General features: G+C 39.0%; 3 protein-coding genes across 3 annotated transcripts in view; 1 reads left to right on the top strand and 2 right to left on the bottom strand.

Moving 5' to 3' along the window:
• Positions 1-15430, bottom strand: part of LOC308258950 (uncharacterized protein) — a gene marked incomplete at both ends in the record, with an annotated part of 84887 nt that overhangs the window by 15444 nt on the left and 54013 nt on the right. The window lies entirely within an intron of this gene.
• LOC308267691 (olfactory receptor 51A7-like) lies at positions 390-1331 on the top strand (the record flags this gene model as incomplete). Its single annotated transcript, XM_080702565.1, has 1 exon — positions 390-1331. One exon carries the CDS (start codon positions 390-392, stop codon positions 1329-1331), a length of 942 nt encoding a protein of 313 aa, XP_080558691.1.
• Positions 10875-11846, bottom strand: OR51S1 (olfactory receptor family 51 subfamily S member 1; the record flags this gene model as incomplete). The annotated part of the gene is made up of 1 exon (XM_080702006.1): positions 10875-11846. One exon carries the CDS (start codon positions 11844-11846, stop codon positions 10875-10877), a length of 972 nt encoding a protein of 323 aa, XP_080558132.1.

Consider the following 15430-nt stretch of genomic DNA (forward strand, 5'->3'; position numbering starts at 1 on the left):
TGTAATCCAAGCCGGGCATGGTGGCGCATGCTTGTAATCCCAGCATCTGGGAGGCTGAGACCACAGGATCGTGGTTTGCGGACAGCTTCAGCTACTTAGTGAGGCCCTCCGCAACTTAGTGAGACCCTGTTTCAAAATAAAGAATAAAAAAAGTGCAGGGGATGTAGCTTGGAGGTCAAATGCCCTTGGGTTCCATCCCCAGACCCCCCCACTATATATATATATTTCATATTTTTCTTTATATAAAAAGTATATTGAACTATTTCTTATCATATAAGGTTGATCTAAGACTAAATTATAACTAAACTTACTAGTGTTCAGTGAATACAACTAAGAGAATATATGTCTGTTGTTTAGATAGAAGAGGAGACAAACAAGACCTATTTGCAATGTCTCTTCTCAATACCTCCGAGGCTGAAGTCTCCACATTTCTGTTGATTGGGATCCCGGGGCTTGAGCTTGTGCACATCTGGATCTCCATCCCTATTTGCCTCATGTACCTTGTGGCCATCCTGGGCAACTGTACCATCCTCTGTGTCATCAGAATGGAGCGTTCCTTGCATGAGCCCATGTACTATTTTCTCTCCATGCTGGCCCTATCCGACCTGGGGCTGTCTCTCTCCTCCATTCCCACTATGCTGAGAATCTTCTTGTTCAACATCATGGAGATTTCTGCTGAAGCTTGCATTGCCCAGGAATTCTTCATCCACGGATTCACAGACATGGAGTCTTCAGTGCTCCTGATCATGTCCTTTGATCGCTTCATAGCCATCCGTCATCCCCTGAGATACGGCTCCATCCTCACCAGCTCTAGAGTTGTGCAGATTGGGCTGGCGTTTGCAGTGAAAAGCATTCTCCTGGTGCTTCCCCTTCCTTTTACTTTAAAGAGACTCAGATACTGCAATAAGCGTCTGTTATCACACTCCTACTGCCTCCACCAGGATGTCATGAAGCTGGCCTGCTCCGACAATAGGGTTAACTTTTACTACGGGTTGTTTGTTGCTCTCTGCATGATGTCAGACAGCGTATTCATTGCCGTCTCTTATGTGTTCATCCTGAAGACTGTGTTGGGGATTGCCTCCCATGGGGAGCGGCTCAAAGCTCTGAACACCTGTGTGTCTCACATCTGTGCTGTGCTCATCTTCTACGTGCCCATCATCACCCTGGCTACCATGCATCGCTTTGCTAAGCATAAGTCCCCTCTAGCTATCATTCTGATAGCAGATGCTTTCTTGCTAGTACCACCCTTGATGAATCCCATTGTGTATTGTGTAAAAACTCGGCAGATTAGAGTAAAAGTCTTAGAAAAACTAGGTCTGAAGTCCAAGTGACTAGGTCCAAGTCCAAGGAAAAGGGCAAAAGTTCCATTTTTTCTCTACCATAAACTGTTTAGTGTAAAAAAGAAAGGTGTTCCATTTACCTCATAGTCCTTATGTTCGCTAATCAATCTGTCAATTAATCCTACAGGCATCTAATTTACCATCGATTTTCTGCCTTAAAGAACAAAGAAGATTAGATGTAATAGAGACTCTATGAAACCTTTTTTGTTATTTGTGTGATTAATGGTATCTATTTTGAGGCCGAAGGATCAAAAGTAAGAATCTCAACAATCTTTCAAAGAAGAGATAGGGTATATAGCCTTGAGTGGTAACTGGGAAAATTCTGCAAGATTCTGAAAGCATATATCATCTCTCTATTTGCCTTTTTGTGTTTTAATCTTCATTGTTATCTGCATTAAACTCTTGACAATATGTCTGAATATGTTTTATACTTTGCTGTTCAAAGTATGGTTTACTGACCAGCAGCAATGGTACCACCTTAAATTTTGTAAATTGTAGAACTTCATGTCTTCATGTGCCACCACTAGTTCATGGGTCAGTCTGCATTTTAACAAAGTTCCAGGCACACATGTTAATTTTTTTTTTTTTTTTTGCAGTACTGGGGATGGAATCCAGGGGCATTCTATCTCCGAGCTACACCTCCAGCCCTATATTTTTAATTCTTTGTTTTGAAACAGTCTCACTGTTGTGCAAAGGGCCTCACTAAGTAGCTGAGGCCGTCTGTGAACTTGGATCCTCTTGTTTCAGCCTCCCAAATGCTGGGATTACAAGTATGTGCCACCACGCCCAGCTTGTTTTTTGTATATATTTAATGTACATTTATTTATTTAGTGATTTGAATTTACCTTTTTAAAATTTTTTATTGGTGCATTGTAGTCATACATCTTAATGGGGTACAAGATAGTAGAGGCACACATGCACACATCACTTATTTAGCCCTTCCCCAATTCTCACCCCATCCCCTCCCCTCCCTTCTCATGTTTGGCCTAGTGATTGAATTTGATATGTTTATGAATGTACATTATGTACATTGGGGAAGTTCCCTCTTCCCCCTACCCGCTCCCCTTAGTTAGGTCATAAAGAATACATTTCTAGGGCAATGTGAAGGGGGAAAGCAGAAACCACGCCATTTGTTAAAGCCAATTTTAAGTGAAGTTGGTTTGGAGAGAGGATGCTTCTGCTTTCCCCTTTCATATTGCCCTAGAAAAAGTATTCTTCAAATGTTAACAGGTATTGCAGCATTTATGATAGACAAGGGGTGAGTTCTTAAGGATTCAGTGGTGGGAGGCACATAGGTTTCTCCAATATTACACATATGTCTCCCGCACCATTTTATGTATTCTTGCAGGACAAAAACTATAGATTATTCAACTTTGAAACTCCTGACAATCAACTACTTAGTCTGTAGTATGTACTTGATAGTTATGTATCTAACTAAATAGATTAAATAATAATTTAAATTAAGATAGGTACTGTTTGGTAAAGAGCTGACATAAAGAGGTATGCAATCAATATGACATAATAAATATGTAATAACGAATGACAATTCCAGCAGTTTCTATGACAATGAAAAATTTGGATCAGTGTCTCAAAGGGCATTTAATAGGTATCAAAGGCCAGGACCAACGATTCCTCTGGTTTTGCTGGAGTGATCAGAGTGGTGATCTCCTGGACTCAGTACTCTCTTCTCTCCTAACTTCATAGCCAGAAGTTAAAACTGGAAGGACATTAGGAGCCTATGGTAGACATCGGGATTCTTTCCTTAGATTCTGCCTTCTGGATTTAGGGCACTATATAATATAGTTTGTAAGTAGAGACTCTGAAGCCCAGAGCACAGGATCTACATCACTGTGGTCAGGAAGACACCCCAACTTTAACCTGAGTCTTGACCACACACCTGGCACTTCCTGGCATTTTCAGTGGATTCACACTAAAGAGCTTCAAGGATCTCCTAATGAGTAAGATTCAGAAAGGAAATTTCAGGAGTCTCTAGGACCATGACATCTTTATTTAGGGAATCAGGGTTCAAGGTTATTTCTAAACATGAAGATATATTTTCAAATTGTAGATCTTGAGGTTAACCCACAGGGGAAAAAAAAAGGAAAGAGGAAGTAGATTTCATCCTGAATTATATATTCTCTAAACTCTCAACTGTGACAGCTCAGTCTTCCTGGAGAAGAGTGATAGGTTTGTGGAGAAACTCAGATAGATGGCCTTGAGCCAAGTCCCCTTGTCTCAGCCTTGTCATTTACTAGTGTTTTTAAAGAAACCATTTTTTTTTAACTGGGGACTGAACCTAGGGCATTCTACCTCTGAGCTTAACCCCAAGCATTATATTATGTTTTATTTTGAAACAGAACCTCACTGAGTACATCCTGCTGACCTCAAACCTGTGATCCACTTGTCTCAGCCTCCCAAATACTGGGATTACAAGTGTATGCCACTATTCCCTCCCTCCTTGAATAAACTATGTTCTATGTATTATGCATTTTATATGGCTTAATTAAAAATAATCTTTCTTTATGCCTTGTTGGGATTAAATAAAAGTATTTATAAAATCCTCATGTGTTCTCCAGATAGGTTTAAGAAAGATAGATGATTTCATATGAGTATATATTAGTATATTATCTTAAAAATGAAAAAATGGAAAGACATGGCAATACTATGCCTATTTTCTCACGTAGAAACTAGGAACTCAATGAGAGTGGCTGGCCTCATAGTGAACACAGTCCTCACTCCTCAATCTGAATGTGTACCTGCTCCAGGTACTTCATCATCCGCCTGGCTCCCCCAGGCACTTGAACCCCCCCCCCTCACACACACACACACACACACACACACACACACACACACACACACATTCTGGCTGCTGTTCTGTACAGCTTTATTTAGCAATTAGACCAATTCAAAGATCTTAATTTTGCAATCCTTTTCCTAATCTGTAGTTTCTATAGTTTCAACCAACTGCTATGCATTACTGTTATATTTTGTTTGCATTTGTAAGTGACCTTGTAAGTACTTCCATTCCCTTTTGTGCTGTAAAAAAAAAAAACACTACCCTTTCCCCCAACCAAAATGTAGCAGTGAGCAGTATTCAGAGGGAGTGATATTCAGAGGGATAAGAGTGTGTCTTGGCTGCCCAGAAATGGAAACAGCAGCACTATGCCTTTGAAGTGTTTCACAGAATTGATGTGGATTTGGCCAATGGCCAGGAGAGAATGAGAACCAGGGGGAACAGTTGAAGTCTTGCTATGATTTATCAGTATAGTAAACACCAGGAGGTAACCAGGTGTAATGGGTTTTAGATTAGTATCTACCGCTGACTTACAAGGTCCATTCTAAAGCACTATCAAAAGACTCCAAATTGAAGATTTCTGTCTACAAAATAAGATAGTGAGAGGTTAAAGAAAGTTCCAGCTGTAAAGCTCTTTATTTGATTGACATTGCTTAAACATAGTTACTGGTATTTCTATTATTAATTTCAAATAACTACCAGCTTTTGAAAATCTCTGATATCCATGAGCCGTAAGGCAGCCACTTTTGTGCCATCCTTGTCAAACCTGTTTTAGAAACGTGAGAACAGATGATGCAAAGTGTACAAGTAGCGGAGTGAGGATTCAAACCCCGGCCTACTTGACCCTGAACCCTGTGTTCACTTCCTTTTTCAACCAGTGGGTACGTGGGATTCTGGAGATGGGCCTGCTAGAGAAGGGGGCAGGAGGGGTTTCATGGGAGAAGGATCCTCAACTCAGGATCAGCAGGGTCCTTGGCTTATGTGACTGAAGACAATTTCAGCACGTAACAGTCAGGGACACAGATAGTGATTTATTTAGGAAAGTAAGAAATACACATTCAAGGGGAATGTAGGCTCTTTGTGGCTCTTGATTAACAGGAAACTTGGTAAGGGGTTGTTATGGGATAGTGAGTGAGGATGACCTTAGTCCAGTGGTCACAGGCGGTTTCTGGTGGTCTGGTCATCTTCTGTATCCTTAGGCTAATTGTGGTCTCTGCTAGCTGATCAATAGATAAACTGGAAAGTTCCCTAACTTATAGATTTCTCAAAATATTGTATCTGTCTTGTTAATCGTACACAGGGCAATTAGTCACAAAAAGTGAAAAGTCATTTACTGTCCCTCACATTTCTCTTATTTATTCTATCTTGCATCAGGGGCAGGCAGTGAGGAAGCAGGGTTCCTCAGAGACCTTCTCACTGTTGTTTCTGGACCAAGCTGTTTCCCTGTTTAACATTTTCAAAAGAACTGGGAGTTTGATTAGGGTAAATACAAAGTTCAATGCTGTCCGAGGAAGTGATTTCATAAATTCGAGGCACTTTTAAATCCTCAGCTTTAGTGTTATTTGTGAAACAGAGCCACTAACTCATCTAATCAGTTTAGTAAGAGAACATACACCTGTGGAGAAGCTTGATCCAATATGAAGCTATGGCTCTTCATGAGCTGCTGGAAGGTATCACAACAGGTCATTGTGTCTTCTTGATTTTCTGCTAAGTAGTTTCCACTGGCTACTTTCCATTTTAAATGTGGTCTTCCATAATCACAAGAGAACAAGGATGTTCCAATATCCAAAAATATTAATTCATCAAAAATGACAGTTACATTTTATCAGTGTATGCTGATGAAAATATTTGAGAGGATTTAGCAAGTAGTCTAAATTTTATTTAGAATATGAATGGACTATGTAAATGTTCTGAGAGTAACCCAAAGATCTAGCAGCAAATCTTTAATAGATAAAACACAAATATATTTTCTATTGAAGTCAGAAAAAAGATTTGAACATTCATTTTTATTATTATCTTTCAAAATTGTTTTGGAAATAAATAAAAATAAAATAAAGTAATTTATAAGAATATTAAGAAACATCACTAATTAGTCTTACTTATCTGTGTTATTTAAAAGTAAAATTAAAAATTAAAAAAACTAATACATATGATAATAGGTAGAGTAAATGAACAGAAAAGAAATGTTTTGTTTATAATAGTAACAAAACCCATACATATGTAAAACACATAGAAATAAATTTAAATTAAGCAAATAACTATTGAGTAATATAAAAAACTGTCAAAACATCTATTAAATATTCTTAAATGTGAAAACTTACTTTTTAAAATTTTTATTGGTGCATTGTAGTCATACATCTTAATGGGGTACAAGATGGTAGAGGCATACATGCACATATCACCTAATTAGCCCTTAACCTATTTCCACCCCATTCCCTCCTCTTCCCCCTCCTTTCTTCTCATGGTTGGCTTAGTGACTGACATTGATATATTTATTAATGTATATCAGGTACAGCAGAGAATTTCCTATTTCCCCCTCTCATCCCCTCAGTTAGGTCACTTTATTTGCTCATCTATAGTATCCCCTTCTTCATCTAGACTTCCCCCTATGACTCATTTTCCCCTAGCTTCTGCATATTAGGGAGAACATCCCATTTCTTATTTTTTATGACTAACTAATCTCACTCAGCATAATGTTCTTCAGTTCCATCCATTTCCCTATAAACGACATAACTGTGGATCAAAGACTTGGACATTAGACCAGAGACCTTGAGGCTCCTTAAAGAGGGCATAGGTCCAACACTGCAGCACATAGGCAAAGGTAAAAACTTTCTCACTAAGACCCCAGAGGCACAAGAAACTAAAAGGCAGATCAATACATGGGATTACATTAAACTGAAGAGCTTCTGTACATCATAGCAAACTATTGAGAACCTCAACCGAGAGCCAACAGAATGGGAGAAGAGTTTTGCCACCTACTCCTCCGATAGAGGACTAATTTCTAGAATATACAGAAAACTCAAGAAACTCAGCACTAAAGAAACAATTCAATAAAAATGGGCAAGTGAACTAAGTGTACACTTGATGAAAGAAGAAATTGAAATGGCCAATAAATGCATGAAGAAATGCTCAACATCATTAGCAATCAGAGAGATGCAAATCAAAACTACCCTGAGATTTCACTTAACTCCAACTAGAATGGCAATGATTTAAAACACAAACAACAACAGATGCTGATGAGGATGTGGAGGGGTGGGAACTCTAAGACATTGTTGGTGGGATTGCAAATTAGAGCAACCACTTTGGAAAACAGTATGAAGGATCCTCAGAAGAATGGGAATGAACTTTTCATATGATCCAGCAATACCACTTCTGGGTATCTACCCAAAAGAATGAAACCAAACTACCAAACTAATGCATGTGTATCTATGTTCATAGCTGCACAGTTCACAACTGCCAAACTATGGAACCAGCCAAGATGTCCATCAACAGATGAATGAATTTCAAAACTGTGGGATATGTACGCACTGGAATTTTACTCAGCCATAAAGAAAACTTACTATTATTAATGTTTATTCTTTTACATTGATTTTATAAATATAGTATACTTCCTCTTAGAACTTCTAAATTTTATTAGAATGGAATTACTCTATACCACATTTTAAACTAAATCACACTATGAAGCTACTAAAATAAATCAGTAATATATCATTATTCATTAAAAGATTTGTAAAGATGTCCAAGAGTGATGGCATATACCTGTAATCCTAGTACTTGGGAGGCTGGGAATGTGGCTCAGAGGTACAATGCCCCTGGGTTCAATCTTAGTACCAAAAGAGAATAAGCAAATAAAATAAAATAAATATATGTAGAGCAAAATAAAATAAAGATATGTAGAGTAGATGACAGATGTTTGTGTGTGCGTGTGTGTGTGTGTATTATTAAGGGATAAATTAAAAAGATTGACTTACATAGTATTTCATTTCAGTGAAAATAAAAAAAAATATTTACTTGTTTATTTTTTTGTAGTACTGGGGATTGAGCCCAGAGGCATTCTACCTCCAAGCTACACTGACAGTCCTAGATTTTATTCTATATTTTGAAACAAGGTCTTACTAAGTTGCAAGGGCCTCACTAAGTAGCTGAGGCTGGCCTCAAACTTGTGGTCCTCCTGTCTCAGCCTCACAAGTACAGGGATTACAAGTGTGTACCACCACGCCCAGCAGAATAAAAGAATGTGATAGATGATACTGCCATTAGTATATATTCATGGTTAAAATAATTTGATTAGTATAATATTATTTTGTACTTCTGACACAGACTTAAAAGTAAAAAAGTATTACTACAATTTTAGAGAAAAATCAAAACAGAGCTTATGTGGAGCCTCGGGATCAACATATATTATCCAGGATTCAAGGACAGTAGGCAGGTGCTCGATCACTGAGCTATTACCCAAGCCCAGTGGTGCCTTTTTAAAAAAAAAGCAACATATTAAACACAAAAATTATAAAGAAAAAAATATTTGATTATGTGAAAATATTTTTGTTTGAGAGATATTTTTTATTTTTTATTTTTTATTTTTTGGTGGTACTGGGGTTCCTGGAAGCCCTTCTACCTCCAGGCTACACTTCCAGACCTACTTTTACATTTTTATTTGGAAACAGGGTCTCCTAAGCCAGCGTGCGCGGCTGGCTTCGAACCTGCGCGATCCTCCTGTCTTTGCCTCCCAAGTGCGGGGATTACAAGCGTGTGCCACCACGCCCAGCTTTAGTTTTATTTATTTTATTTCTCATTAGAGAAATAAAAACTAAAGTACAATGAGGTAAGTCTTACTAATAAAACTGATAGCAAAATAAAAATATGAGAACATTAAATTTTAGTGGATATGCAAGAAAATAGGCACTGTCACCTAGAGTATAAAATATGAATTGATATGGCATTTTGTAAAAAGGTCATATGTTGAAATTAAAAAAAAAATTGTACAGTCTTTTAAAGTGAGCAGTAATGACCTAAAGGTAAGCTTTATAGGAATACGGCACATGTAGACAAGGAGAGCTGAATGAGAATGTTTATGACATCATAGTTTGGAGTGACATAAAACTGAAAACATCTTTAATACCTACTAATAGAAAACAATTGAATATCTATGATCTACCCATACCATTGAATATTATCTAGTCACTTGAATGAATTAAATCCTTACCAATTAACTTGGAGGAATTTCAACTGTAAGAAAATCAGATGCAAAAATAATACATGAAGATGTTACTTAAATATTGTTCTACAAACAAGACAAGTTTCTCATACAGATATAGTAATCATGATATTGAGAAATGGGAGGTTGAGACAGAAAACTCACAGGTTCAAGTCAAGTATATGGTAATTTAGCAAGACTTTCAAGTTTAAAAAAAAAAATTCTGGGAATGTACCTCAGTAATAGAAGGCCCCTGGGTTCAATCCCCAGCATCACAAAATAATTAATAACAATAATAATTGTATCGACATGAAGAAAACCCAGAAAGCTAACCATGTATATTGAGTAAAAGTGTAATTACATTCTGTTCATATATGTTTGCTGCATGCCAACCACGAAAGCTCAGTTGTTTGCAATCATCAGTCACCACTCATTAGGAAGACAGAAGACCCTTGCTTTAGGCTGCTCTGCTTCGGTGGTTCTGCGTCAAGTATTCAGGCAGCACGGACTGGCCCAGCCTGTGGATTTGACTCAAGTCTCCATATGTGTCTCATTCTGGAGACAAGACTGAAGAGACAGAATCTACTAGGGAAGCAGTACTCACAGGACAAGAAGTCAAATTCATTGAAAAATCACACCGAAGCTCCTGTTCCGATCACATCTATGAACACCCTATCTACCAAAGCAGGTTTTGAGGACCATGTCAAATGAAGAGAATTGTGTATTTATGCTCAAAGCCACAGTGGAGGTACTTTCAGTGTGCCCCCTCTGATCCTCATGATGTGGGTCTGAATAGGTAATACTACTACGAGGCAGCAGAGAATTGAGATGGGTAATTCCATGGACAACTGATAAGATCCCACTTAGAGAAGATATTATACTTAGTAGTGTTCACTAAAAAGGCAATTATGGTTATGTTTGGATAACATAATTTAAGGTGATTTTTATTTATTCTGTTTTATGAATTATGTGAAATTTTAACAACAAAGATGTATACATTCAAAAATGTGACTAGCACTTTGAAAACTAAATCAAACATAAGAAGTAACTACTTTCCTTCTGTTTTTCTAGCCTGGTCAGAGTTATGTGGCCTGACTCTTGGTGTGAAGAGCCTACAGGAGAGACTTACTGTGTCCCTTTTTTTCATGAATTTCTAAGGATCAGTCAGAGCAGAATGTTGCAATGTTCTCTTTCTGTTACCAAACAGTTGTTTAACTCCTTCTCCTCAGTTATTAAGATATAGACGCAGCAAGCGAATTAACAGGAATCAAAAAGCAATAGCCATGCACTTGGGTGGTGTGACAAGACCTGCCATTTGGTCCATTCTGTGGCACTGACATGTGGTGCAGAGCAGGTGGATCATTTCCATTCTCTGGGGCTTATTTCTTCAATTAGCACATGCACACATCTAGGAACAGGCAGGTACATCCATGAATAGGCACTTGTTTTTACTTTAATGATCATTCCATGCTTGGAAAACTAAATTCAGTCATAGAAGCCTTTGTATTGGGATCCCTCAACCACTAAATGTGGAGGGACACGATCCTCACTGAACACAACCCACCTTCCCGGGCTGCAGCCTCTTGAGTATCCTTTCTCTGATCTCCTTCATCTTGACACTATAGAGAATAGGGTTCAGCAGTGGAGGAAGCAAGAAATGCACATAAGAGAGAAGAGTGTGGGCCTGCTGAGGCAGTGGCAGCTTGAACCTGCTAATGAGTGCCAGGAGAATCATAGGTATGTAGAAGAGAAGCACAGCAGAGAGGTGGGCGGCACAGGTCTGCCCTGCCTTCCAGCGATCCTCACTAGACCCCACACCTTGCAACACCCTGCCGATCAGGCCGTAGGAGAGGAAGATAAGCAGGGGATCTAGTGCCATGGCTGACAGGACCACAGCAAGGCTGTAGACTGCACCCCAAGCTCCCGGGCAGGCCAGACGGGCCATATCTGGATGTAAGCAGTAAGAATGGGTCAGGACCTGTGGGTGACAGTAGGGCATGTGGGCCAGGAGGAATGGCATGGGCAGATGGAGACCCAGGCACCGGAAAACAATGGCCATGCCAATCTTGCTAATGACATCCTGGGTGAGGAGTGCTGGGTAGCGGAGAGGGCGGCAGATGGCCAGTGCCCTATCAAAGGCCATGGCGAGCAAGACAGAGGACTCCATAACAGAAAAGACATGGATGAAGAACATTTGTAGGAGGCAGGCTGAGGCAGGGATGGCGTGAGCACCAGCCAGGGCCAGGCCCAGCAGGGTGGGCATCAGAGCTGTGGCCAAGCCAACGTCAGATACACTGAGCAGGAAGAGGAAGAAGTACATGGGGCGATGCAGGCCGGGCTCCAGGGCAATGATCCAGAGGATAGTGCCATTGCCCAGAGCAGAAGCCAGGTAGACAGTGATGAGAGGTACCGCCCACCAGGAGGGTGCCGCCGACAGCCCGGGCATGCCCACCAGCAGGAAGGTGGGAGCCATCCAGGCGCTGCTATTGGTGGCTGCCAAGGCAGAAGGTGTGGACATCGTTCAGAATCACAACTGGAACCTGAAAATTGATAGGAAAGATTTACTTAGTCTTGTGATACAGTTGCATGACGCTTTCTACAACAAGCTGCCTCTCCCCTGTGCTGCCCACACAGACTCACTCAGACACACCCCCATTCCACCATGCCATATCCAGTCCATGCCATATCCAGTCCTTGTCTTGAAGCTTTTTTTTCACTTTTCTCAAAGCTGTTTCTCTCCTCAAACTGTTTTCTTTTAGTACTTTAACCCTGCCTCTCACTGTAGCATTTCGATCACTTAACTCCCTTCCTTATTTGATAAACATCTAAGGAGAGAGTCTGTACTCCCATATCTATTCCTCATCTTCCCTCAACCCCAGGCAGTCTGTCTTCATGACACCTCACCCTAGTTACAGTTGGCTCACTCTTTCTGCTCTCATTGAGGCTACCAATGCCACTTCATTTCTAAATCCAGTGACACTTTTTTTTCCTAAGTAATTTATTTCTCAGTGAGCTTTGGCTACTATAAGCCCCATGTCTCCATCTCACTCTAGAATCTTTTATTTGTATGTCCCAGATATCTTAAATTTAAATAATCTAAGACAGATATGTTTTAAAACTTCTTTCACCCTGCTCATCTAGGAGAAAATTGTGAAAAAATACTACAAAGCTATAAACAACAGAAGGCAATTTGCTTACCCAGGCTACTTGGTGGCATCAACTTATCAATTTCCCCAAATAAATGCCTGGGAATTAGCCTCACTACACTCACATTATCCAAATATTAATATTAATTATAATTTCATTGTCACATGCTGCAGTCATAACTCCATCACTCAGACAAATACTCAGAAATCTTGGCCGTGAAATTCTACACTAAGGAACAATGAAAATCAGTTGGTAAAGCGAAATAAAAACAGATTATGTTCTCAGGTACATAATATGAAGACAAATGAACCCTAGACATTGGCTAAGAAAATTATAAATGTGTATGTCCTAAAATATTAAGGTAAAATGATTAATTGTCACATCTTTCAAACTAAGAAAGAAAAATAAATATATAAAAGATCCTTATCAATCTAATAGAGGACTATAAAAGAGATATAAACAAAGATATTAACTTCTGACTTGATTAAAGGACAAATCTTCTCTAGAAACGTAGATATGAAGATGGCAAACTCAATCATATCAATTCAGCACTTTGAGAACCCATTAGACATCAGTCTATTCATTACAACTGAACTTTATAATCTAATAGCATGTTTGTAACATTCTTGCCTAGAGCAGCTCTTAGCACCTCTATTACCTTTGGCTCTGTCATCAGGCAGAGAAAGCCAAGAAATTTCTTCCAGATGCCTGAGTCAGGGGCTTCCAAGGGTTGGAGTATTGTCAAAACCAATGTGGTAGCAAGCATATAGTGATGGCCAGTGGCTTACTGCCCTGAGGTTATGGTCTTTTTCCCAGGAGACTAGCCAGGGATTTACAGGAAGTATTGAAATTGGTAAGTATTCAGATAAATACAGAGGACTCTATAAATATGGTTTTTAAATTTCCCTAAATTTCCTTAAAACATATTATAAGAAGAAATAACTAAAACACTGTATTGCTGGATCAATTTCATCTATATGCAGATGATTTATAACATAGGCTTCTTGACTGATGACACAATTATGTGTCAATAATCTCACTGTAAGAAAATATTGTAATAAAATAAGAGTGGGGCATGGTGATGCACGCTTGTAATCCAAGCATTTGGGAGGCTGAGACAGGAGGATCTTGGTTCAGGGACAGCATCAGCTTACTTAGTGAGGCATTTTGCAACTCTGTGAAATCTTGTTTCAAAATAAAGAATAGCCGGGCGTGGTGGCGCACGCTTGTAATCCCTGCACTGGGTAGGCAGAGACAGGAGAATCACGCAGGTTTGAAGCCAGCCACGCGCGCTGGCTTAGGAGACCCTGTTTCCAAATAAAAATGTAAAAATAGGTCGGGGAGTGTAGCCTGGAGGTAGAAGGGCTTCCAGGAACCCCAGTACCACCAAATAAATAAATAAATAAATAAATAAATAAATAAATAAATAAATAATAGGCCTGGGAGTATAGTTCAGAGGTAGAATGCCCCTGGATTCCACCCCCAGAACCACGAAAAAAGTAATAATCTAAAATGCTCAATGAAAATCATAGCTTAGCCAAGCCTACCTTATCCATGCTTAGAACACTGAAATTAGAGTATGCAATCCCTATCAAAATACCAATGTCACTCTTCATTGTCCTAGAAAAATCAGTCTTAAATTTCATATGGAGACACCAAAGACACAGTTTTGAGCCAAACCAGTTCTTACTAATAAGAACTATGCAGGAAGTACCATAATTCCTGACTTCAAATTATATCACAGAGATATAATAATAAATACTGCATAGTATTGGCACAAAAACAGACATACAGACCAATAAAACAGAATAGAAGATACAGAAACAAATACATACAATTATAGCCAATTGATTTTCAACAAAGATGTCAAAAAATACATCAGTGAGATGTTGGGAAAAATAGTTATTCACTTGTGGAAAAGTGAAATTAAATTTCTACCTTTTACTTTGCACAAGAGTCAATCTGAGGTGGATTAAAGACTTGAAAATTCGACTAAGAGCTTTAAAATTACTAGAGGAGGATCCACCATATGATCCAGCTATAATACTCCTGGGTATTTGTCCAAAGGAGTTGAAATCAGAGAACTACAGTAACATATGCATACCCATGTTCATAGCAGCACAATTTGTAATAGCCAAAATATGGAACCAACCTAGGTTTCCATCAATAGATGAATTGATTGCAAAATTATGGGAAATACACACAATGGAATTCTATTCAGCTATAAAGAAGAATAAAATTATGTCATTCGCAAGAAGATGGAAAGACCTGGAGAACATTATGTTAAGTGAGATCAGCCAGGCCAGAAAGAGAAGGGACATATGTTTTCTCTAATATGCCCACACTAGGGAGTACTAGGGATGCCAAAGGGACTCCAGATAATGGAGGGAAAACCTCAGAAAAGCTAGAAAGGAAGGGTAGAAGATGAAGAAGGCTGAGGTTGATTAATGGAGGAGCTACATGTGAATATGTGTATAAGTGTGAATGTAGCGTGGTCAACTTGGGCACTCATTGATACTCAGCAATAAAGAAGAACAAAATTATGTCATTTTCAGGGAAATGGATAGAACTGGAGAACCTTATGCCAAGTGAGATTAGTCAGCCACAAAAAGTAAAAAATCAGATGTTTTCTCTAATATACACAAGCTAGGGAGAAAATGAGTCATAGGAGAAACTTTAGATGAAGGAGAAACCACAGATGAGCAAATATGGTGGCCTAACTGAGGGGGAAGGAAGGGAGGAGAGGGAAATTCCCTAATGTACATGATGTATATTTACAAACATATCAAAGTCAATCACTAAGTTAAACCTGCAAAGAATGGAGAGGGGAGGGAATGGGGTAGGAATTGGGGAAGGGCTAAATGAGAGATTTGTGCATGTATGCCTCTACCATCTTGTACCCCATTCAGATATATGACAACAATGCACCAATAAAAAAAAGAACAAAAACATTAT

Source organism: Muscardinus avellanarius (genome assembly GCF_963383645.1).
Source record: "Muscardinus avellanarius genome assembly, chromosome: 1".
Classification (NCBI taxonomy): Eukaryota; Metazoa; Chordata; class Mammalia; order Rodentia; family Gliridae; genus Muscardinus; species Muscardinus avellanarius.